Source organism: Nasonia vitripennis, assembly GCF_009193385.2.
Source record: "Nasonia vitripennis strain AsymCx chromosome 2 unlocalized genomic scaffold, Nvit_psr_1.1 chr2_random0004, whole genome shotgun sequence".
Lineage (NCBI taxonomy): Eukaryota > Metazoa > Arthropoda > Insecta > Hymenoptera > Pteromalidae > Nasonia > Nasonia vitripennis.
Window position 1 is genome coordinate 1,576,853 of NW_022279610.1, and position 25,609 is coordinate 1,602,461.

Genomic DNA, 25,609 nt, shown 5'->3' on the forward strand with positions numbered 1-25,609 from the left:
CTGCAATAATGTGGGCATGAGTAAAATAGAAAATGGCCTATAGGAGATAGTCCAAGAAGGGGTTAATAGAGGGGAAAGGGTGGTGCTAACAGGAGACTCCAATGCCAGGATAGGGGATTGCAAGGGAAAGGAGAACAATGCAGAGAAAACAAAAGGGAATCAAAAGATAAAACGCTAAATGCGGAGGGGAAAAAACTTCTAAAAATATGCGATGAAATAGGCTTAAAAATTAGAAACGGAATGATGAAAGGGGATGAGGAGGGGAAGCTAACTTATACGGAGGAAGGTGATAGATCTAGTACTAGAAATAGAATCAGAAAAGAAAAATATAATATAAGAAATGAAAATAATAAAAAGAATAGAATCAGACCACCTTCCGATACCTTTCTTAATCAAAAGAATTGAAAGGGTGGGAGGGTCGGCAAAGGAAGAGGAGCAGACAAGAAGTAAACAAGTAAATAATGAGAGAAAGATGGGAAGAGTCGGAATCAAAAAAGGAAAGTAGCCAGGAAAATGGAATAATTAAAAAAAAAAGAAATAGAGGAAGTAGCAGATACGTTAAATTTATGATACTGAAAAAACGAGGAAAAAATCTATAGAGAATACGCGAGAGTTAAAGAACAAAAAAGAGATATTCAAAGCATTAAAGAAATGGCTGGAATCGAAAGATGATAGGGATAAGACAGCTGCAAAAAGAGAGAGCAAACCTAAGAAAAATAAGGGGGTAGAAAAAAAGACAGGAAATGGAAAAGGGATGGGAGAAGGTAGAAAAATCTACAAGAATTTTGGAAGGCTGTCAGGAGATAGTGACCAAGAAAAAAGGGGGGGGGGGTGAAGGAGGGGCAATAGGGAAGAAAGAATGGGAAGATTACTTCAAGAAACTGTTAGGAGGAAATGAGGAGCAGGAAATAGATATAACGCCATGGGAAGTAAATCAGGTAATAGGAGATGCGACGTTGCAAACGTCGCAGCCACGTCGATACGAGGAAACAAGCGAGTCGTCTGGTTATTGTCGGCGCCGGCCTGTCCTCAAGCTCGAGGAACGGTCTAGCTAACCGTCAACGTCGGCGCGAGAGTGAGTATCGTTGGCGCGAGAGCGAGTCTCGTCGGCGCGCTCGTTGATTGGTCCTCCGCATGTCGCGAGCTAATCAGCGGGCGCCGATGCGTAGCTCGTTATCCGCGTGGACTTTGAGCCAATCCGGAGCCAGCAAGAAGCGTGAACCTGATGGGCGCGAGGCGAAAGTGAGCGCGAGAACCAGCGGGAAATTTGTGAGTTCTCTCCCGACTGTCGACGGAGTACGTCGACGTGCGAGAGAGATTACGCGTTCTCCTTTGTTCGTCGACCCCAGGTCAACGATTAGAGGAGATTGGGAGAGTCTCCCGTGTGTGCGAGAGTATGTATGAGTGCGAGTAAGTTTTCCAGGTGCAGCGCGTTAGCACCCGGACGAGCCAGCAACCATCCCGATCAGCACGAGAGGAAGAAGGCCAGCTAGTCCGCCACCACCATCGAGAGGACGAGAGCAGCCAGCAACATCGGCGTGGGACAGCCAAAGAAGCCAGCTGCCACCAGATCCGAGAGGAATCCAGGAGGCGACGACGGGAGCACCGACGGACGTCTACCAGGAGCCTCGAGTGAAGAAAGAGAGAGAGAGAGAGAAAGAGAGAGAGAGAGAGAGAGAGAGAGAGAGAGAGAGAGATAGGTCTTTATTTGCTAAAAGCAAAAAATAATATAGTTTAGAACACATAAGACTGTGTCGCATACAGTCTAACAAAAGGAGAAAATAAAATATATAAAAATACCGTCACATAAAATCACATTTCTTCATATTTAATTATCACATTAAACTTTTATAATATTACGATGTACATTTAAGGTTTGGTCATAGACCTATCTGTATTGCACGTTTGAAATCTAAAATACATAATACTGAAAGAATTTTTACGGAATAAGGGCCGAGTCTGACTAGATTAAAACTAGATTAAAATTAAGAATGCAGCGCCAGAGGGCTCAGAGTCGTCACGATTCAGTGGCCAGCAGGTGCCGCCGTAGTGCCCCCTTGAAGGAGGCGAGAGATGGTAGGTTTCGCAGAGTAGAAGGGAGAGAGTTCCAGAACCGAGCACCCTGGACCTGGAAGGCCCTAGCCCCGGTTTCAGTACTCACGACAGGGATGCTTAGTTCCGGGGAACTCCCCTACCGGAAGGTCTTGGCTTGTGTTTATTGAACAATGAGGCCAGATACGTTGGTTCACCGATCCGGATTATTCTGTATAATAGAATGGCCTCAAAGTAGAGCCTTCTGGAATCGGTGCGAAGCCATTCTAGACGCCTCCGGTAAGGACTGATGTGTTCATCCCTCCTAACCCCGAAGATGAATCTCACACACGAATTGCTCAGTCTCTGTATCCGTATTCGTTGTTCGGTAGACGCGTCCAGGATAGTCACAGCACAGTAGTCGATGTACGGTTGTATACGTGTCTCAACTAGTCTTCTGCGGAGAGTCTCAGTGGTGCAGCCCCTGATAAACCGCAGGCTATACAGGGCTTTGTTTACTTTTTTCGTGATAGCATCCACCTGCGGTTTCCAAGTAAGTTTGCTATCCAATACAACACCGAGACTCACGACCGACTCACTGAATGGGACGATCACTCCGTCCGGCAACGGAACCCCTTCTAGGGGTTAAGCGAGTTAGGGGTAGGTATTTAGGTTATTAGCTGGCTTATGGTGTGTGGCTTAATTATTTAAGAAAAAATAAAGCGATTTAACTCGCTGTTCCCTGGGATAGATGAGTTAGACTGCTTGTGGTTTGGTAGGGGTGGCTTCTAGGGGTCGCATGGGTTTAGGGGAAGGTGATACAATAATTTCCGCACCTGTAGCTTTAAAAAAAATCATGGCTCTACGATTAAAAATGACGCGTGACTCGAATTTTGTCCATTTTCTCCCACTGAGCGCCGTGACGTTCGCCGCTCGCCGATCCACTCCTCAGTAAAATGTGTACCCGGCGAGCCTATAGAAGTATTTACTTTAAAACTCTCTTTAAAGATACTTACTACGTAACTTGCCATGACCGTTTCATTTTGTTTATTAGCGAACAACTAAAATTTTCTCTATACGTATTATAACGTCATAAAAACACCATAAGTACAATGAAACGGTAGTAAGTATCTTAAAAGTTCTTCCTGTTTGATCAGTATATAATTTAACTTTAATTTAAGTAGGCCCTTTATTGACCGAACAAAATTTTGTTGCTTCATTATGATTAAATATAATAAACTTGACTTTGGTTGATTAATCTCAGTTGTTTTTTTATTTGTTATTTTGTTGCGAAATATATCAAACTCGCCTAACCTTTTACTTTTTTAAATGTTAATTTTTTTTATGTTATTAAAGGCGTGTTTTTAAAAAAGTTAAGAAAAATGTGTAGAAATCGGAAGATAGCTGTTTTGATTAGGAACAAACTAGTGAACGTAGAATGCAGCAATTATAAAATAAAGAAAACTGCTTTGAACTATGAAAATACTGTTGTCTTCATACACTTATTAATAGTTATTGTCTGTTGTATTTATTTTTTTATTTATTTTCTAAATTGTAAAATTTTCCACCTGAAAAAAAATCCAACTGATCATTAAAACAAAAAATTCACATTAAAAAATTGTCGAGCATTCACATTGAAAAGTTATCTAAAGCTATTTTAATATCAGTATCGTATAAAACACACAAAAATCTATATTTAGTTGTCGACATTTTTCAGACTTATAAAAATGCTTTTTACCAAAATTGTGCTAAAAAGGAAATAATTGCTTCCTCCTAGAGGAAGCTTTATAATAGTAAAATTTTCAGTTTCGCTAAAACTTAGTAAAAACGCATGTGAAGGTGTTTAGAGTTCGAATCATGCGTTTTTAGAAAATGTCCGTGTGGATGGATGTATGTGTGTGTATGTATGAATACCGTTATGATACTGCAAATTTTTTTTGTATGATTCTAATCATTTTATGGCCATATTATAGCCATTTTTCGATTTTTGAAAAAATATTTTTGCTTTTTATTGATAAAATAATTTATGCAATATATTCAACAACAGTGTATCTAAAAGAGCATAAAATTGCCTACTTTTTTCCGCAAGATTTGCCAGATTGACCGTTCTGTTCAATTTTTATGATAAAAAGGTGATTAAAATAAAATTTAATATTTCTAAAACTAAATTGTCTAACGTTTTGAAATTATTTTTGACGATAAAAAACAATAATAGCTATTTGCCGAAAAAATTTTAAACCATTTTGATGACTAGTTTTCGAGCTGAAAATCAAAAACTAAAAAAAATGGGTTTTCTTTGTCGTACGATTACGGAAGTTAAAAGGCTTGAATTAAGTTGAAATTTTGGGTAAATATCGTTCTTTTGATTACTTTGGCTAGGTTCTTTTTGCAGCTTACAAAACCGTTTTCTACAAAGATATTAGGATTCAAATTCTTTGTCTCTCACCCTGCATACCCTGTACAACTGAAAATTACTATTTTAGTTAAACCTTATAACTCGCTAAATAAAGTTCAGAATTTTTAAAGAAAATTCATTATTTTATGAGGTTATAAGAACCCTATGGTATTTAAAATATTAAGGTTTAAATTTTTTGATAAATATTATATGATTTAAAGATTGAAAGTATTTCGAAAATCATTAATATATTGTATATTTGAACAATATTTTATCTACTAGAACTATAAATTTGTTGGAGAAAGCTATGTGCCAAGTAATTAGCAGCGATTTTTTTCTATACATTAACAGTTTACAAATTATTTTACAAAATAAATTAAATAATATGTTGTAATAATCATAAAATAAAAAAGCGAAACTGTCAAAATTATTCTATTAAAATTTAATTTAATTTTTACAATACTTAAAATAATTTTGCTTACCGCCTATTTTAATTTTCTGTCCTTTAAGCAATTTTGCAAAATAAAGTTGAATAAAAATAAAATATAAGTGCAAATTTAATACTTTCCGATTTTTTCATTTAAATTGAATTTTCATCAGCTCATTCTACAATATAAATAATTCTGTATAGCACTTTTGTAGTATTCAATTATTATTAAAATGTAGAAATTTTCAAGAAGTATACCTATCTTATAAGCCATTTAAATCTTAATATTGGTAAAAGTAAGATTTCCATCCGGACTACGACCACCAAAAAATTCATGGAGAAACATTTTTAAAGTGCAAAAGTTTCTGTATGGGTCCCAGAATGGCAGAGACCCTGTATATTACCGTGGGTTGGAGAAAAAAATGTATTATCTCCGATTTGACAGAAAACCACCCATAAATACCTATATTATATAGTTATTTTGTGTATACCCCCCCCCCGAACCCCCGCACAGCCCACCCCCGCAAAATAAGGAAAAATTCGTCTATCTCCCATGTGATTTAAATAATGGGAATGGCGACTCAAAGGATCAAGATCTAACCTAATGAGCAGGCATAAGTACATCAATTTACTCATCATGAATCTATTTTTATTTCCAAGCATTGGCTCTCTCATTAATATGTATTATGATTTTGGAAAAAATAAAAGGGGTTATGTTAAGTATTAAAATTTATATGCATATATACATCTATATGTATTTTTATCCTTTGTGCCGCCATATTGATTACGTGAGCTCTCAATTGTTTAAGTGTATCATTAATAAAACCGAATTTACAAAACAATATCACTTAAAAAATATTGGACTAAAAATCGTAACTCATGTACTCTGGTGTAAGATTTAACCTCAAGTTTTTGAAAAAATATTGACAAAAAAATGGAATACAGCTACAAGTAAAAATTTAAGAAGTTTATTAAACTTGCAGAGATTATTAAATTTGGGCTTTCACATTCAATTCACATGGAAAATGAAGGAATTTTTCCTTATTTTGCCGGGGGGGGGGGTGCAGGGGGAGTATACACAAAATGATTATATAATATAGGTGTATATATATATATATATATATATATATATATATGTGTGTGTGTGTGTGTGTGTGTGTGTGTGTGTGTGTGTGTATAGAATAGTGAGAAGCATAGGAAAGTCAATTGGATGAAGAGACACAGTCTTTACCTTCCTTAATTTTCTACTGTCTCTTTCTCCTACTCTCTGCCTAAAGGTCGCCTCTATTCTTGTCTTCGACGAGGACAGGCGCTGGCCAATCCACCGAAGAAAGGCCCAAAGACCGTCAATGAAGGATTAAGTCCATTTGTATGAAAAAAAAAACTTCTTGAAAATTTCTACATTTTAATAATAATTGTATATTACAAAAGTGTTATACAGAATTATTTATATTGTAGAATGAGCTGATGAAAATTCAATTTAAATGAAAATCTGAAAGTATTAAATTTGCACTTATATTTTATTTTTATTCAACCTTATTTTGCAAAATTGCTTAAAGGACAGAAAATTAAAAAAGGCGGTATGCAAAATTATTATATGTATTGAAAACATTAAATTAGCTTTTAATAGCATAATTTTGACAGTTTCGCTTTTTTACAAACCTAAATATTGCCAAAATTGACATATTTGGCTCCCTACCATTTTGGTAAAAAGTAATTTGAAAATCTGACAAAATTCAGGTACATTGGAAACTGTTTCTGGAACATATTTAGCGTGGGTTGAAGAAAAAAAATTGTTTGATCTTTTATTTGACAGAGAACCACATGTATATTAAAATTTTGATAAGCATCAAACATCCATCCTGATTCTCTTTTTTAAATTATCTGTCCTCGACCCCTGAAACGGCGTTGTATCTGTGACTAGCAGGCGAACCTCTTAAACAAGAAGAACAAGAACAAATACTCAAAAATAGTTTTAAATACATATAATTTAATATTGAGCTAGCAAAAAAGCTTGCTTTGCTCACGGCTTACATATAACAAAAGTAGTATTGAGTTGTTGTGATCACATGTACAAATACGCACAATATAGATTAAGAATATGTTAAGTACTAATCACTACTGATTCTACTAGTACTACTTATGACTTGGCAGTGATTTTTTACTTCTACTTGACTTTTTGGATGCTTATCAAATTTTACGAGTTAGGATAAAATCAAACTAGAATAATATATTTTTAATAATTACAGAAATTGATATTTCCAATCAAAATGATCAAAGTAATCATGTGTCTGTTTATGATAATGTTGGAATTAAATCAAGCAAAAAGCAATTATGTGGTGGTAATAAACAGGCTATCGAAAAAATGCTTGAATTTGGAAGGCAGTTATATTCTCAATCAATGCAATTGAGACAAAAAAATGGAAAAAATGAGAATAACAAAAAAATGCTACGAGATGCATTTAGTTTATTGGCTTACTCCAATCCATGGAATTCACCAGTTGGCTGGCAACTTGATCCACAACAGAGAGAAACTGTATGTGCTAAACTGAATTCGGCTATATTAGGTAAGTACACTTTATACAATATTCTTGCAAGCCATGCAGATTAAGCTAATGTATGAGACTTCAGGCCTTTTGCTTCCGTGTGAGAGGTAGAAACATGCGAAGAGGCTTATTGTTGCCGGCGCTGGCCTGTCCTTAAGTTAAAGGAACAGGCTAGCTAACGTTAACGTTGGTACGAGAACGATCATCATTGCCGCGCGCGCTGGAGTACGTCGACGAGGGAGTGAGATAAAGAGCATTTAGGTCGACGATATGGGGAGATTGGGAAAGCCTCCCGAGTGTGCGCTTGTATGTCGCTTGTATTATAGGTGCGAGGTGTTGGCACTAGGAAGTGCCAACACCTTGAATAAACCAGCAAGAGAGAGAGAGAGAGAGAGAGAGAGAGAGAGAGAGAGAGAGATCACAGCTTAATTATTTACACCCCAAGAGCTATGCAATAAATCTAGTTGCGAGTCAAAGACAGCAAATTTTGAGAATCGATCGATTGACAATATCGATAAATCACCTTGTACTATTGTATACCATTAGCTAGGTTTTTAGACGTACGACCATCTTTAGGAAACCCAAAAATTCCGTCCGTTTTGCGTAGTTTTCACTATTTTCGAGATAGAGAAGAGCGAAGCAATCCTGGCTCGTCGGGTCATTTTGGCATCTAAAATTTGAATATTGTAAATTGATACTTTGATTTGATTTTTTTCCCTACTAATCCTTAAGTGATAAACTTTTGTTTGATACCCGTTCAACTAAAATTTAATATTCATGCCTTCTCTATCTCCGTCCTTCTCTACTCTATCCTAACCTCTCTTTGCCGCTCTCACCTTTCTCTCCTTCTGTTTTATCCCTCCTCGACGCTCCAGTTCAGGTTTTTTGACCTGTTTTTTCTTCACCTTTCCCTTTCTCTCCCGAATCCCTCCTTCTCCCTCTTCTCCGCTTACTACTTTCTAAAACTGTACACTACTAACGCACCTCACTCAAACGCTTCTGATCTAACCAACCGCCAAATCAGAAGCCCACCTTTTATTACTTTAAAATATTATGTTTTCGATTTATATTTGCTATAATTTAATAAACATTTTAAACATTATTATTATTATTATTATTATTATTATTATAATGGTTATAATGCTAAATTGTTCCCGTTTACTATTTCGAAATAATTATTCAAAAATACTGTTGATATTTAGTGATAAATTTTATCGTTGGCAAAGATTAATAGAATCTTTTTGAATATTATTTATATTATTATTTCTATATTTTTTAAATTGTAAATTGTTGATTTTAATAACTTTTCAATAAGTGTACAAGAATAAAAATTTTAATTGATAGAGAGAGAAAACCAGTTTATTTGTGTTTAGGGAGTACTAAATAAGTATTTGGTAAATTTGTATGTTTTTTATTACAAAATATCCCTAGTGGAAAAAAATGTAATAAATTGTACTAAATTGTAATAAAACGTAAAAAATGCAAGAAAATGTAAGAAACTGTACCTTTTTGTTGGGTTTCGGACCTTTTTTCTCATACGTTTTTGTCCACTTTCTTACATTTTCAGATTTTATTACGTTACATTACATTTTATTACATATATTATTTTATCGCCTAATATAGTCAATATATTTTTTTAAATAGTAAATTTTATAATAAAATGAAACAATGCATAAGAAATTATAAGAAAAAGTAAAGGGATGTAAGCAGAAGTAAGAAAATAAAAAAGTCGCCATTTTCTTAAATAATATTACGCTTACAGATAATTTTTTACATTTTGTTATACTTTTTTACGTATTGTTACATTTGTCGTTTCAAAAAAGAAACCCCCATGAAATCCTTGATCAATGGATTTGTAATAAATTGTAATAAAACGTAACAAAATGTAATGAAATGTAGCAAACTGTAATAAAACGTAAAAAAGGTCCGAAATCCAACAAAAACGTACAAAATGGTACGATTTGTTACATTTTCTTATATTTTATTACACTTTATTACATTTTTTATTTCCACTAGAGATATTTCGTCTAAATACAATGCTCTTTTGATATTAGTAATGTAACATATTTGGTAATGCCAAGATGTACATATTTCGAAGAACTTTCATGAAAATACAAATACTTTTAATATCCGTAGTATCTATAACGGTAGGATTCTCTTCCCTATTGATAAATATCAGGTGAGATCTCATGACAAAATCTCATCTGACCAAGTGCGTGAATTAACTAAGTTCCGCAGCTGAAAAAATTCTAACAAGGAAAGGTACCCAACCCGAACTCACCGATTTTGATGATTTTCATATATGTTGTAGAACATAAAAAAATAAGAGACACGTATTTTTTTTTATCGGCTAATTTTCACTTTTAAGGGGTAAAAACCTCCCCTAAAGTTAACCCCCAAAAAGCGTTTTTTTTAAATATCTCGGCTTAAAATTAATATTTTTCAATGAAACAAATTGGAGGTTATTTCTTACAAAAAGAGCAAGTATTTCATGGTGATTTGAAGAGTAAGGGTAGCATCCCCTATTTTTTAGGGGTTGAAAACATATATTTTTTGGCATAATTTTATAATAAAAATATTTAAACCGACTAAAAAAAATTAGAAAAAATGTTTAAACATCCTTAATAACAAAATTTAGTTGACGTCTTTCGGTGTTTTCATAAATATTACCCCTAAGGGGGTAAACCACCCCTAACACAAAATAACTGTAAATATGTAATTCAATACATACTATTTCGTAGAAAGTTTGTATATAGAGGTTTTCGAGGTCGCTGATTACAAATCTGTTATCAGATTTTGAAAATTCAAAATGGCGGATCCAATATGGCGGACGGAAATATCGAAAAAATATTTTATATAATAAAAAAGTTTTAAACGACTAAAAAATTTGGAAAAAATTTGTAAACATCTATAATAAACAAATTAAGTTTTTCGGTTTTTTCATAGATACTTCCCCTTAGGGGGGTAAACCACCCCTAACACAAAATAACTATAAGTATACTTCAATCCATAATATTTTGTAGAAGGTTTGTATATAGAGGTTTTCGAGGTCGCTGATTACAAATCTTATCAGATTTTGAAAATTCAAAATGGCGGATCCAATATGGTGGACGGAAATATCGAAAAAAAATTTAACTTTCAAAAAAACTTGTTTACAAATGTGTGATCTTTGTAGCCTGTACATGTGAACTAAAGAGCCTTAAACCCTAAACCCCTAAAGAACAAATAGGCTAAATGGTTGTGCATTTTAACCAAACGACTCCAAACCCCTAACCTCCAGACAAGCCGAAGGCCTATGCTTTACCGTAGACACGAGTATAGACATATTACCGATATTTTATTCTATCATTTTGTATGTAACAAATAACGTCTCGTTTTATGTTTCAATCAAAGATTATTTATTTTTCTGCTTTTATAAATTAGCATAATTTCAAAAGTAATTTCATAAATTATAAAGTATTTCATAAATTGCATAATTATATAATTTTATAAATTCAAAAAGTCCACACTTTTTTGCAAATGAAAAAACATAGGTTAATAAAATTAGTTTATCAAACTCTTTTGCGTTTTGTAATAAAATTTAATGTTGTCAAACTTGGGAGTTTTTCATTGTTACAATTATTTCGTAAGCCAAACGTTTTTTAGATGAATTCTCGAAGTAATGATTATTGTATCTATAGTAAAATATTTACAGTCTGGAATTCCATAATAATACTATTTGATACGATTTAATGAATTTATCAAAAAATCTAAATTTAATAATAAATATTATTCTAATTATTATTATTATTTTTCATTATCATTGCTATTATCAGTATTACTGTTATTATTGCTATTGCAATTATGCTTATTCTTCTTCTTATTATTATTATTATTATATTACTATGATAATTTTTGTTATTGGTAAAAATACATAAAAGAATATTAATACTCCAACTTCATTTGCAATTAAAGAACACGTTGTTATTGAAAGGGAATTTTATATGCATTCATTAGTTTAATGAATGTTATCGTACATTCAATGATAATTCCACAGATAAATGTCTTTCACTCATAAAAGTTGTTGACAATATGTGCGAATCAGTATGTTCTTTTTTTAGATTGTTTTCATCGAGTGTTTACCTCAGCTGCCTGTGTTATTTTTTAGGCAGTGAGTGAGTTTTGTGGGTATTCTAGTTCGATGCCGGAAAGTACGAATAGTACGTCTTTTTGTTTGTCAGTGGTATCATACAGTTGTAGAAAATTTTCTTTAGTGATTTTATATAGATTTACATTATTCAATTTCAAAGTGAATAAAAGTTGAATAAAACCAAAAATAGAGTTTTCCGAACATCACAAAGTGGAACGAGAATTCTTCTCCAATGTATAAATTAATGATTTGATTCAATTTACATTCACTCGTTTTATTCTGGTAGAAATGTAGCAGTCGTGCCTTACATGCAAAAACACAGCTTGTATAAATTTTACCGCTTGTTTTCATTTTAGATTGAAAAATGAAAATTAATCCGTTAAACGTTCTAAACTTATTATTAGCATACTTTCAAGCGTTAAACATACCAGATAGTGTCACGAATTATCACGAAACAGAGTTGGCCGAAAAAATAAAAGAAATTTTAATAGATGCAACACATGATTTCAACGATGTAGAAATGATTACTGATGACTCTTTGGATTTTCAAGAAGAGTATAAAGACCATAATGCGAATTTTGGAGAAGTAGCAAAACGAAGCAAAATTTAAGTCTCAAAACAGTGCAAAACAGATTCAAAAAAGTATCATCTATTAGTCAGCTACGTCGTTAGGCTCATTCAATTAATAAAGGTGGCACGTATAGAGAAAAAGTAGCACAAATTTGTCAGTATACCCTGGATAATTTTCAAGCAGCTCTCGACAGTGGTTCAATTATCCATGATGAAGATATAATTCGATGGGCCTTACAAGCTAAAAAAGAAATTGGTTTTGATGATATTAGATTCAAAGTTTCTAAACATTGGTTACTCAAATTTAAGCAAGCACACCGAATAGTTTCTAGGAAAATAAATAAGTTCATAAAAAGAAAAACACTAGAAAGTAGTGCAGAACTTACGGCTAAAGCTGAAGCATTTATCGATGACGTTAAATCGTGTATACCAAGGATTGGACTCGAAAATTTGTATAATACAGATCAGAGCGGATTTCAGCTAGAAATGCATTCTGGAAGAACATTAGCAGTAGAAGGAGAAAAGCAAGTGCAATGTCTGGTACAGTCAATTTCAGCAACAACGCATAGTTATACTATACAGCCACTAATATCAGCTACTGGACAACTGTTGTCACCGCTATTTCTTGTTTTAAAGGAACCAAGTGGCAAGTTTGGCCCTATTGTAGAACAAAACATATTTAGACCAGAAAACGTGTACATGGAAGCATCCAAATCTGGAAAATTAACAACAAGTAAGGGAACTAATAACAATTTTTACATTGTAATATCGTTGATCAGTTAATTAGTAAGTCGTTTAATTGCAGATCACTTCAAAATCTGGTTGGAAAAAATATTTTATCCCTATGTAGGCCATCACTCAATACTATTACTTGATTCTTGGAGTGGTCATTGTGACAAAGTTATAGAAGAAACAATGCCACAAAATAAAATTATTAACATAAAAAAATTCCAACTGGAACCACAGGAAAAATACAACCACTTGATGTCTATGGATTCCGTATTTGGAAAAACTTTGTCCGAACATTTTCTGATAATGTAATGTTAATGGATCATGATATGAATTTACATGTGAGAAATAATATAATTAAACTTCAATCATTGGTTCACAACCAACTGTCTTCACCGAGATATATAGATTTATTTAAATATTCCTGGTATAAAAGCGGTTACGTCAATGAAAAACCAGATAAATTTGATAATCCTATAGATTTCAGTTTTGGAAAGTCTTGTGCAACACATTGTGAAATAGAAGGGTGCACAAACATTGCAATTGTACGATGTGGTTGGTCCAAAAAAGCATTGTGCTTTAAACACTTTTATGAGGACTACCATTATTGTAAAAACATCGTAAAATAATATATTTTATGCTCAATACAAAAAATGCACTATGGCAAAAGATAAAAGATTGTAGATTATTATTATACTCTAATATTATAAACAAAAATACATTATAAGTTGAATTTACAATAAAGGAATTTCAATAACATTCTGATAACAATTTCTACGGAAATTATAAAACTGCTTCACACACAGAATTTTCTTGTTTACAAATTTAGGAATTTGAGGTGGTTTGGTTAAAAAGCACAACCATTTAGCCTATTTGTTCTTTAGGGGTTTAGGGTTTAAGGCTCTTTAGTTCACATGTACAGGCTACAAAGATCACACATTTATAACAAGTTTTTATGAAAGTTAAAATTTTTTTTCGACATTTTCGTCCACCACATTGGTTCCGCCATTTTGAATTTTCAAAATCTGATTCAGATTTGCAAAGAGCGATCTCGAAAACCCTTATATACAAACCTTCTACAAAATATTATGGATTGAAGTATACTTATAGTTATTTTGTGTTAGGGGTGGTTTACCCCCTAAAGGGTAGTATCTATGAAAAATCGAAAAACTTAATTTGTTTATTATAGATGTTTACAAATTTTTTCCAATTTTTTTAGTCGTTTAAAACTTTTTTATTATATAAAATTTTTTTTCGATATTTCCGTCCGCCATATTGGTTCCGCCATTTTGAATTTTCAAAATCTGATACAGATTTGTAATCAGCGACCTCGAAAACCTCTATATACAAACTTTCTACGAAATATTATGTATTGAATTACATATTTACAGTTATTTTGTGTTAGGGGTGGTTTACCCCCTTAGGGATAATATTTATGAAAACACCGAAAGACGTCAACTAAATTTTGTTATTAAGGATGTTTAAACATTTTTTCCAATTTTTTTTAGTCGGTTTAAACATTTTTATTATAAAATTATGCCAAAAAATATATGTTTTCAACCCCTAAAAAATAGGGGATGCTACCCTTACTCTTCAAATCACCATGAAATACTTGCTCTTTTTGTAAGAAATAACCTCCAATTTGTTTCATTGAAAAATATTAATTTTAAGTCGAGATATTTAAAAAAAACGCTTTTTGGGGGTTAACTTTAGGGGAGGTTTTTACCCCTTAAAAGTGAAAATTAGCCGATAAAAAAAAATACGTGTCTCTTATTTTTTTATGTTCTACAACATATATGAAAATCATCAAAATCGGTGAGTTCGGGTTGGGTACCTTTCCTTGTAAGTTCGGTAGGAAAAAATTATTTATAGCACAGTGTGGCTAAAATCCGTTGTTAAGTCACGCCTATCTGTGACTAAAGTAGTCCTTTTTTGCACCGTGTTTATCACACTCGCTACGCTCGTGTTAACCTCACGGTGCAAGTAAGGACTACTTTAGATACGAATAGGCGAGACTTGCGTATTTTAACAGTCTGTGTTATAAAATTTTATACGATACTCTTGAGTTAAATGGTTCACCCTACTGAAAAAAATCAGATGGCAATCAACTGACAATCAGCTGATAATCATGCCAAAATGTCAGCTGATTATCAGGTGATTTCGGCTCAGTATTTATAATAAAGCTGATAGTTATAGTAATCAGGTTATAATCATTCAAAATTTGTAACCTTTAATATATTTATTATAAGTTGTTTAAAATAAGTAAAATTTATAAATTTCAAATAATGAGGGCCAGTACTTTTCGTGTTATCATCCATCAGGATGCTAACACGAAAACTCTGGCTGTGAGCTCCAATATTTTTGTTTTTCAATAATTTAATTTAAACAAATTTTTTTTAATTCTTAAAAAATAAAAATTTTGGAGCTGACAGCTAGAGTTTTTGTGTTATCATCCTGATGGTAACACCAGTACTGGCCCTCATTATGTGAAATTATAAATTTTACTTATTTTAAACAACTTATAATAAATATATTAAAGGTTACAAATTTTGAATGATTATCACCTGATTATCATCAACATTTTATCTCGCATAAACGCATATTTATAACTATCAGCTTTATTAAAAATACTGAGCCGAAATCACCCGATAATCAGCTGACGTTTTGGCATGATTATCAGCTGATTATCAGTTGATTGTCATCTGATTTTTTTCAGTAGGGCAATTCTTAGTAAAAAAGAACCATTTAATAAATATTAGAACTCCTTTCCATAATGTAAAATTAGTTTGAATAGGAACATAAATAGCCAAATGAAAAACATCATTATAAAAGACAAAGACAAAAAAATAAAGATCTAGAAAACAACGTTGTCTATGAACTTGAATGTAATGACTGCTCTGCCACGTATGTAGGACAAACTAAAAGAAATGTGTGTATACGTATGAATGAACACAAAAAATCGAAAAATACTGGAATCTCCGATCACGTCAACAATCTGAATCACACTTTCAATTTTGAAAACTACCGCATTAAAGACAGAGAGATCAATTTAAATAAAACACTAATTTCCGAAATGCTACACATACACCTACAAGAAAACGGTATTAATAAGAAGGAAGACACACTGACTTTAAATACAGTATACACACACCTTATACATCAGCTGAAAACAAAACAAACATAAGCCAGGCTCTGACGTCAATAGCGGAAGAAATTGTCAACACGGCCGCTCGGCTCTCTTCTCACTGCTCCGTGCTATATAAACACAACGAAATTTTCGACTCGCGCGAATTACAATCGAACAGCTGAGAGAGAAACACTGTTCACCTAGTGTTCAAGAAAAGAGAAAATGTCTTAAAGTTTTTTCTCTCTTTTCTCGTGAGATTTATCAATATGGAAGAGAATCCTACCGTTATAGATACTACGGATGTTAAAAGTATTTGTATTTTCATTTGAGTTCTTCAAAATATGTACATCTTGCCATTACCAAATATGTTACATTAAAAGAGCATTGTATATAGATGAAATATATTTTGTAATGAAAAACATACAAATTTACCAAATACTTATTTAGTACTCCCTAAACACAAAGAAACTTCTTGATACTGGTTTTCTCTTTCTATCGATTAAAATTTTTATTATTATTGTATACTTATTGAAAAGTTATTAAAATCAGCAATTCACAATTTTAAAAATATATAAATAATATTCAAAAAGATTCAATTAATCTTTGCCAACAATAAAATTTATCACTAAATATTAACAGTATTTTTGAATAATTATTTCGGAATAGCAAACGGGAACAATCTAGCATTATAACCAATATAATAAAAAAAAATAATAATAATAATAATGTTTAAAATGTTTATTAATTTTTTTTTTTTACCTGGCATTTGGAACTCGAAAGTTCATCGCCTCATCTACCCAAGCCTTCCACGCTGCCCTATCTTGTGTCAACCCCACCCAAGATGCACCTCTCCGATCGACACCCACCCGTCCTATTTCTACTAGATCCGCTTTTACGTTGTCCTCCCATCTACGTCTAGGTCTACCTAGAGGTCGCGTTACCATCGGCCTGCCCTTCATGACACGCGCTGCCGTACGGTCGTCTCCCATTCTCGCTACGTGCCCTGCCCATCCCAATCTGCGCGATTTTATTATTCTGTTAATATTTGGTGACGCGTACAGATTGTGTAACTCATCATTGTGTAATCTCCTCCATTCCCCGATTTCCTCATCTTTCTTCGGCCCGTATATTTTTCGCAAGACTTTATTTTCAAATACCCTAAAACGGTTGTCCGCCTGCTTAGTGAGAGCCCACGTTTCGCACCCGTACAGAACCACCGGCAGTATTATTGTCCTGTATATTCTTATTTTAACGTTTTTCGACAATAGCCTCGACTTAAGTAAATTACTCACGGCGTAGAAGCAAGCATTACCCGAATGGAGTCTCTTATTTATTTCGACATTAATCTCGTTTCTATCATTTATGGATGTACCCAGATACCTGAATTCGCTAACCTTTTCAAAAGTAAAATTCCCAACTCTGAGATCTTCCTCCCCTCTGCAGATGCCTAGCTTATCCACAATCATGTACTTTGTTTTTGATTCACTCACTTCTAACCCTGTATACTCCACTGCTTTTATGAGGATTTCCGCGTTTCTTGCTACCGCTTCCCTACAATCCCCCAGTATATTCATTAGTTCCATTAAGCGTTGCGCCCAGCTGGCTAACCTGCATTTTTCTAACGGCATACTCTAACGTTAAGTTGAACAGCACCGTAGAGAGCCCATCCCCTTGTTTTAAACCATCGCGTATCATGAAGGGTTCTGATACATTACCGCCTACTCGGATCTTTCCCGTGCTTCCGTTCAGATATATTTAAATTTATTAGACTTGGCGCAGTTCGCTGCGCGCACTGTAGTAGACTATAATTTCATTAACTTACTAAATGGAATATAAATACTTGATTGATATTTTTAATATTTGTTTTCTATCACGGAAATATATCAAACTTTACAATATATGATTCATTTCGCGCTCATATAAATTTCAAAATTGCCGCGGTTTCGTCGCCAACTTCCTTTTAAAATTTTAAGGTTATGTCTCGAGAATAGAATAGTCTCGAGAGTAGAATGTCTCTAGAATATTATAAATACACAAATTATAATTTGATATGTATTATAGTATTATATTACATTTTTAATATTAGAATCAATTTTAGAAATCAAAAACAAATCAAAAAATTCTAACCATACTTTTAACGCATGAGCACTACATGATCCAATCATATTGACGCATTCTTGGCTTCACTTCATCCGGTCATGACTTTTTTATATAGGGAATCTCACGAGTTATTTCGGTACACCGAGAAGTACTAGAATTTGATACATTTTGCTTCGCTTAATAGAGTCGTACGCTTTTTTAAAATCTATAAATAGTTGGTGTATAGTTTCGCAAAATTCCCACTTTTTCTCTAACAACTGTCTTATGGTAAACATTTGATCGCTCGTCGATCTGTTGCGCCGAAATCCGCACTGATAATCTCCTACTATATCTTCCGCGAATGGAGTGAGTCTAGCTTGTATTACGTTTGACAGAACTTTGTAGCACGTTGCTAAAAGTGAGATACCCCTATAGTTATTGCAGTCTGTCTTATCCCCTTTTTAAAAATCGGTATAATGATAGATTTCTTCCAATTTATCTTTATATTTATTTATATTTATCGAAGTTTTCCACAGCGACAGTAATTCGTTGTCATTTGTTACGAGGTCCCCGTTTTCGTCCTTCATCAATTGCGCTCTACTCCTAAAACCCTTTCTGATGGTGTTAATCCCTCTGTACATTTTCGGGGGTTATTTTCCTTACTGTTAGTTTCTATTCTCCTAATAAGATTTTTTGATACCCTTCCTTACGTTAGAATACTCTTCTACGGTCCTATCGCTTCTATTTTGTAAGCTATCTAATTTAGCCTTTTTGCGCCTTTCAAACCAGAGTTCGCACTCTTCGTCAAACCATGGTTTCCTCTTTGGCTTTTTACCCATTACACCGGCACACAAAATAAAAAAAGTTGTCTGCGCGAGAAATCAGACCTATCTATCTTTATGTTTTTCGGGTCGCTGAATTCGAATATAAGGTCAGTTAGGCCCCATCACGTCAGGTTCAAGGTCAGTTCGAGGTCAAAGTGGGAAGTAACGGTTAAACAAATTAAAATGCCATATATTTATGTTTATTTGGTCGCTGAATCCAAATCCGGAATCAGTTTGGCCCCATCTCGTCAGGTTCAAGGTCAGTTCAAGGTCAAACTGAGAAGAAATGGTTAAAAGAAATAAAAATGCCATACATTTATGTTTTTTGGTCGCTGAATCTGAATCTGGGGCCAGTTTTACCCGATCACGTCAGGTTCAAGGTCAGTTCGAGGTCAAATTGGGAAGTAACGGTTAAAAAAATTAGAATGCTATATATTCATGTTTTTTTGGTCGCTGAATCCAAATCCGGAATCAGTTTGGCCCCATCACGTCAGGGTCAAGGTCAGTTCAAGGTCAAACTGAGAAGAAACAGTTTAAACCGATTAAAATGTCATATCAAAACTTTCCAAAAATGGAAAAAGATACCGAAAAATTGTAAAAAATCTTATTTAATCACATAATATCTTCCTTGTGTACACAGAAAAGTTGCTTTCGTTTATATTTTTTTCTTATTTTGCTTTTTTCCCACTAGCTTAGTAACTCTCGATGTCTTTCTTTACTCCTTTTTTCTCTTGTAACGAACTCTTTTTACTTCAAATGACCTATGCAATGGGTTTCTTTTTCTCTTTTTGTTATTTGTTTTAATGTCTCTCTTCAGTATCCAGCAAAAATCTGCCATCATGTTGACATTCCATCTTCCTTGATATCGATTCTCCATTACACTTATATCTTGATGAAATCGTTCTCCCTGTTCTTCACTGACATCTCCTAGATTAAGAGGGAATTAATCAAGATGGGAATGTAAGAAATGCATTTTATAACTCATCAAGCAACCCAAATTTTTGAAATTCTCCAACATTTGTTCAACTAGTTCCTGATAGTTCTCACTCTTTTTATTTCCTAAAAAGTTCTCACGAACAGTTTTAAAACTTTGCCATGCAGCTTTTTCTGTGTCGTTTATTTTTGTGATAAATGTGTCGTCTTCAAATGGAGTACGAATTTGAGGACCATCAAAAATACCTTCTTTTAATTTAGCTTCACTTATTGCGGGAAACTTTTCTCCCAAATACTGGAAACAATCGCCATCTTTATCCAGAGCTTTGACGAACTGCTTCATGGGGCCAAGTTTGATATGAAGAGGTGGTAGCAGATAGTTAGGCACAAGCAATAGGTATCGCTCTTGTGGAATTTTTTTACAAACGATAAAGAGAATTGGTATTCACATGGATGTAATAAAAGTTGTAATTTGTTTTGTTATCTGAAATGTTTAAGTTGATTTACAGTGAATGCTTTGGTATTGAAGTAGCCAATCAAAATGTAAACTGGGTGCCACAAAAAGTTTGCAGTAGATGTTATACGATGGTAACACGCTGGGAAAGAGATAAAACAGAAAGAAACTTGAAATTTACAAAACCAATGATATGGTCTTCTCCAACGTGTCAAAATGACTGCTATTTTTGTATGACTAATACCAAAGGTTTTAACACGGCTACTAAATCTAAAATTGTATACGCAGACGTTTCTTCAGTAGTGAAACCTGTGAGAATAGAAGTCAGGGATAAAACTGTTAGTATCGAACCCATATGGATGTGGGTTCATATCAAACTTGGCCCCATGAAGCAGTTCGTCAAAGCTCTGGATAAAGATGGCGATTGTTTCCAGTATTTGGGAGAAAAGTTTCCGGCAATAAGTGAAGCTAAATTAAAAGAAGGTATTTTTGATGGTCCTCAAATTCGTACTCCATTTGAAGACGAAACATTTATCACAAAAATAAACGACACAGAAAAAGCTGCATGGCAAAGTTTCGTGAGAACTTTTTAGGAAATAAAAAGAGTGAGAACTATCAGGAACTAGTTGAACAAATGTTGGAGAATTTCAAAAATTTGGGTTGCTTGATGAGTTATAAAATGCATTTCTTACATTCCCATCTTGATTAATTCCCTCTTAATCTAGGAGATGTCAGTGAAGAACAGGGAGAACGATTTCATCAAGATATAAGTGTAATGGAGAATCGATATCAAGGAAGATGGAATGTCAACATGATGGCAGATTTTTGCTGGATACTGAAGAGAGACATTAAAACAAATAACAAAAAGAGAAAAAGAAACCCATTGCATAGGTCATTTGAAGTAAAAAGAGTTCGTTACAAGAGAAAAAAGGAGTAAAGAAAGACATCGAGAGTTACTAAGCTAGTGGGAAAAAAGCAAAATAAGAAAAAAATATAAACGAAAGCAACTTTTCTGTGTACACAAGGAAGATATTATGTGATTAAATAAGATTTTTTACAATTTTTCGGTATCTTTTTCCATTTTTGGAAAGTTTTGATATGACATTTTAATCGGTTTAAACTGTTTCTTCTCAGTTTGACCTTGAACTGACCTTGACCCTGACGTGATGGGGCCAAACTGATTCCGGATTTGGATTCAGCGACCAAAAAAACATGAATATATAGCATTCTAATTTTTTTAACCGTTACTTCCCAATTTGACCTCGAACTGACCTTGAACCTGACGTGATCGGGTAAAACTGGCCCCAGATTCAGATTCAGCGACCAAAAAACATAAATGTATGGCATTTTTATTTCTTTTAACCATTTCTTCTCAGTTTGACCTTGAACTGACCTTGAACCTGACGAGATGGGGCCAAACTGATTCCGGATTTGGATTCAGCGACCAAATAAACATAAATATATGGCATTTTAATTTGTTTAACCGTTACTTCCCACTTTGACCTCCAACTGACCTTGACCCTGACGTGATGGGGCTTAACTGACCTTATATTCGAATTCAGCGACCTGAAAAACATAAAGATAGATAGGTCTGATTTCTCGCGCAGACAACTTTTTTTATTTTGTGTGCCGGTGTTACTTTGTTCGCGGCCTCTTTTACCGTTTTTTCGATGTCCCCCCATAAGCTATTCGGTTCGTCATTCCCCTCCGGCGATGTGTTTGCTTCTTCAAGTGCCTGAAACCTGTTATTAATTTCTATCTGGTACCTAATTCGCTCTATTCTATCTCGTAGCTTCTGAATATCGAAGCTTTCTACCTTGTTTGCTCGCTTACTATTTTGATTCGCTACTAGTCTAGCTCTTAATTTGGCTACTACTAGGAAGTGATCCGAGTAGCTATCTGCCCCTCTGTAAGCCCTTACGTCGAGAACGTTAGTATGACGTCTTTTTTCAATGAGGAAATGATCAATTTGGTTCTGTGTGGCCCCGTCCGGCGATGTCCACGTTGCCTTATGTATGTCCTTGTGCTTAAAACGCGTAGTTTTGATTATAATATCTTTTGCCGACGCGAAATTTATGACCCTAATACCGTTATTATTGCTGGCTTCGTGCAGGCTTTCCTTCCCTATCGTAGGCCTAAACATTTCCTCCCTACCTATTTTAGCATTGAAACCGCCTAATACTATTCTTGTGTCATAAGACGCGAACTGGTCGATTACCTGCTCTAAAGTTCCGTAATAGAGATCCTTAGCTTCTTCTTCTTTGTCCTCCGTAGGACAGTGTACATTAATAAATACATATCTATACCATTCACCTTCGATAATGATGTACGAGAGCCTATCATTGACGGATTTGAAACTTGTAACCGAATGTATGATGCTTTTGCTTACGAGAAATCCGGTGCCTAGAGATCCCCCACTCCCGGCCCCATACAGGTACGTGAAGTTACCCGATGCTAGTACTCCGCCATCTGGCCACCGCGATTCCTGTATTGCTACCAAATCTAGATTGTACCTATCAACTTCCTTTACGAGTTCTTTAAACGCGCCTGCTCTGTATAGTCTGCGAACGTTCCAAGTTCCGACCCTTAAGTCCCTTTTGGTTCGGATTTGATTTTTTTGAGCCATGATAGTATGTTAAACCCGCGCGCTTCGGATCCTGTTCCGATCGCAGGTGAGTCCACCGTTCTAGAGGTGATAACCCCCATACCTCTCTAGAACTAAGTATGAGAGCTTTCCGACTTTGACGAGGACAATGTCAACTCGTCGTCAGACACACTACGGTTTCATTCTCGCATCCTAACGCCCCTCTGCAAGGCAGCGCGCCTTCGCTGGCATCTTTACCGCATAAGACCAGGTGACGAATCATTCTACACATCCCCTTTCGGGGCAGTTGTTTTGTAATGTGTAATGAAAGAGATAGATTGAGAGATAAGAGATAATGTGAAGTGTTTTTTTGTTGTGGTGCTTGCGTAGTATTTCTAGATGAATGCGTTCGACAGTGTGGGCTCATCACACCCACGCCTGTTCCTATCGGCTGTCCGCGGCTGCTTATGTTTATTAAATTATAGCAAATATAAATCCAAAATATAATATTTTAAAGTAATAAAAGGTTACATGCTTTTCACCTGAAAATAATCTGCTAATCAAATACGAAATTGGCACGCTTTTCCCATGAAAATCACCTGGAAATCATCTGATTTTCACTGAAGCTTTTTCAGTAGGGTTCAAGGATGATCTGGTAAAACAGTTCATAGACGAATCGCTTATAATGCTCAAGGATTTGACGCACAGTTCTTGCTGAAATATTTGTTGGACGCATCGATTTCCGCGAAACGCCTTTCGTAATAATACAGGCTCAAAAATAATTATGTTAAAGTTTGCACACATAGTTTCTCGATGGTCTAAGTTATTTACATATGGCTTTGAACGCTTTATCAAAAGCTTACAGGCTTGGCAACGGCATTGAAAATCAAACTTTCCCTTACTTATTGAACAGACTGGATAATCAGAACTATGAGGGCGAGATGCCACCCGTAAAGAGCTTCTTACCTGACTCGATGGGTATCAAGGAACGAAAAGAAAGCATTCTTAGAATGGTAGGTTGATAGAAAAAAAAGCAAAGTTACGCATTCGATTCTAAAAATAGGCTCAATAAGTATTGCAAGCAGGACATTAAAAAAATTGAGACTAGCATGTCTTGCTTTTAGAAAAAGATTAATCGAATGCACCTTGACAGTTACGCTCTTAGAGTGTGTCACTATTGCATCATTGTGTACGCGCGCATCATGTAACAATATCGATTTAAGAGTAACAATTTCAGACCCGTCTCACCGATCGCTAAAGCGAACAGCACCCCTCCACTTGAACCCATAAAGCCGACATAGCTGTATATAGGTAGGTGGGTGTATGCGTTTTAGTGCTTACTGCTGTTGCGAGCCAATCCCGCTCCCAGATAACAGCGCATGCTGGCTTCTACAGAGCAACACTGTGCTGCTCGTTATGCCAGCGCCATGCTCTCACGATGCTGTCCATGTGTGCGAATTCTGGACAAATTTTTTTTAAAACATGTCATGTACAAACTATGTGATCACAGTGATGTATACTGTTTTTTTGAACATTAAGTGTTAATTTATTTAGCCTGAGTCAGGTAGAAATATCTTCAAGATGTTTGTTCATTTTTACTTTAACCTCAGACCAAGTTTTTCCATTAGCTACCATATTCACTTATACCTTTGGGCTCTGTATGGCTTTTCTTACCTGCAAACAAAAAAGGCATTTCATGAATTTTCATAGAAATGTAAAAAAAAGGTTATTTTATTCTTGCTAATGATAACACTTTATACTTATCTTTTTTTTGGTCACTGTGTTAAATCTTTAAGTTTAAACTGTAGAAAATTAGCAGTCTAACATCTAAATGTTACAGAGAAGAATACTTTAGCCAAACCATCTCCAGAAATGTTTAATCTAGGTGCTCCAGCCTCTGTAGCGGCTTTTACTTCTATCACTGCAGTTTTCATGGAGTCTTTGACCGCTTTTTTACACACTTTACTGAATTGTTTGTTGATTAAATCATATGCAGGCAGAGCCGTGGGTTTTAAGCAGTCCATCAACCCACAAAATGTTGATAGACCAGCGTGTCCAAGTCCAAAAGCACGAAATGTAACCACTGCTCTTCTGTTGTTCTCCCAAGTATGGTTCTTGACACCAACTTTTCTGCATGAGCTGATAGCTGCTAGCTGACCACACTCAATGCACACTATTTCAATCTTGAATCCTAAGCCTTGAGTTTCGGACTCACCAAGTAAAACTTTGCCATAGTATTGGTTGCAAATCAAAAGTTCCTTGAGCACAGGAAATAGAATGTTGATATCAATCAATCTATTCCTGACGTCCGAGGTTCCTTTCGCTGCTGAAGTTTGTATCTTTTTTGCTGAACTTAAAGGTCTTGACTTGTTGGCAGGTTCATCCTCGCTTGTTACTCCTCTTCTTGCCTTTTGCTGGAAAGTCCTTCTTATCTAGATGGGTACTCGAAACCTGCCCTCAGCATCTCGCTGACCACTTACACTTATCACAACACTACTTGAATTATTTTAAACAAAAATAAAAAAAAATCAGCTCTTTTTATGCAATTAGACATTAGCTGCGTTTACTCAGTGTAATACACATGCCAGGATTATACCAGCTGTGTTTTGAAATATGTGCTGTCTGCTAGCAGAACAGTAGAACGGTGGCGCGCGGGCACACAATATTTGAATTCAAATAAATGTAACTATCCGGGGAAGGCTAGGTGCAGCTGCATCTCGCCAAATGCAAGTGCAGTGAAGTTCACAACCGAAGTATACAAGAGCGCGGGAACGGAACCAC

At 34.7% G+C, this 25,609-nt stretch overlaps 1 protein-coding gene across 2 annotated transcripts in view; it reads left to right on the top strand.

Moving 5' to 3' along the window:
* LOC100116705 (ran-binding protein 9) overlaps positions 1-25,609 on the top strand; it is a 303,718-nt gene that overhangs the window by 197,571 nt on the left and 80,538 nt on the right. For both annotated transcript variants that reach the window (XM_031923993.2, XM_031923995.2), the window contains one exon: positions 7,103-7,420. In XM_031923993.2, coding sequence (XP_031779853.1) covers positions 7,103-7,420 — 318 coding nt within the window. The remainder of the gene's footprint in view (positions 1-7,102; positions 7,421-25,609) is intronic.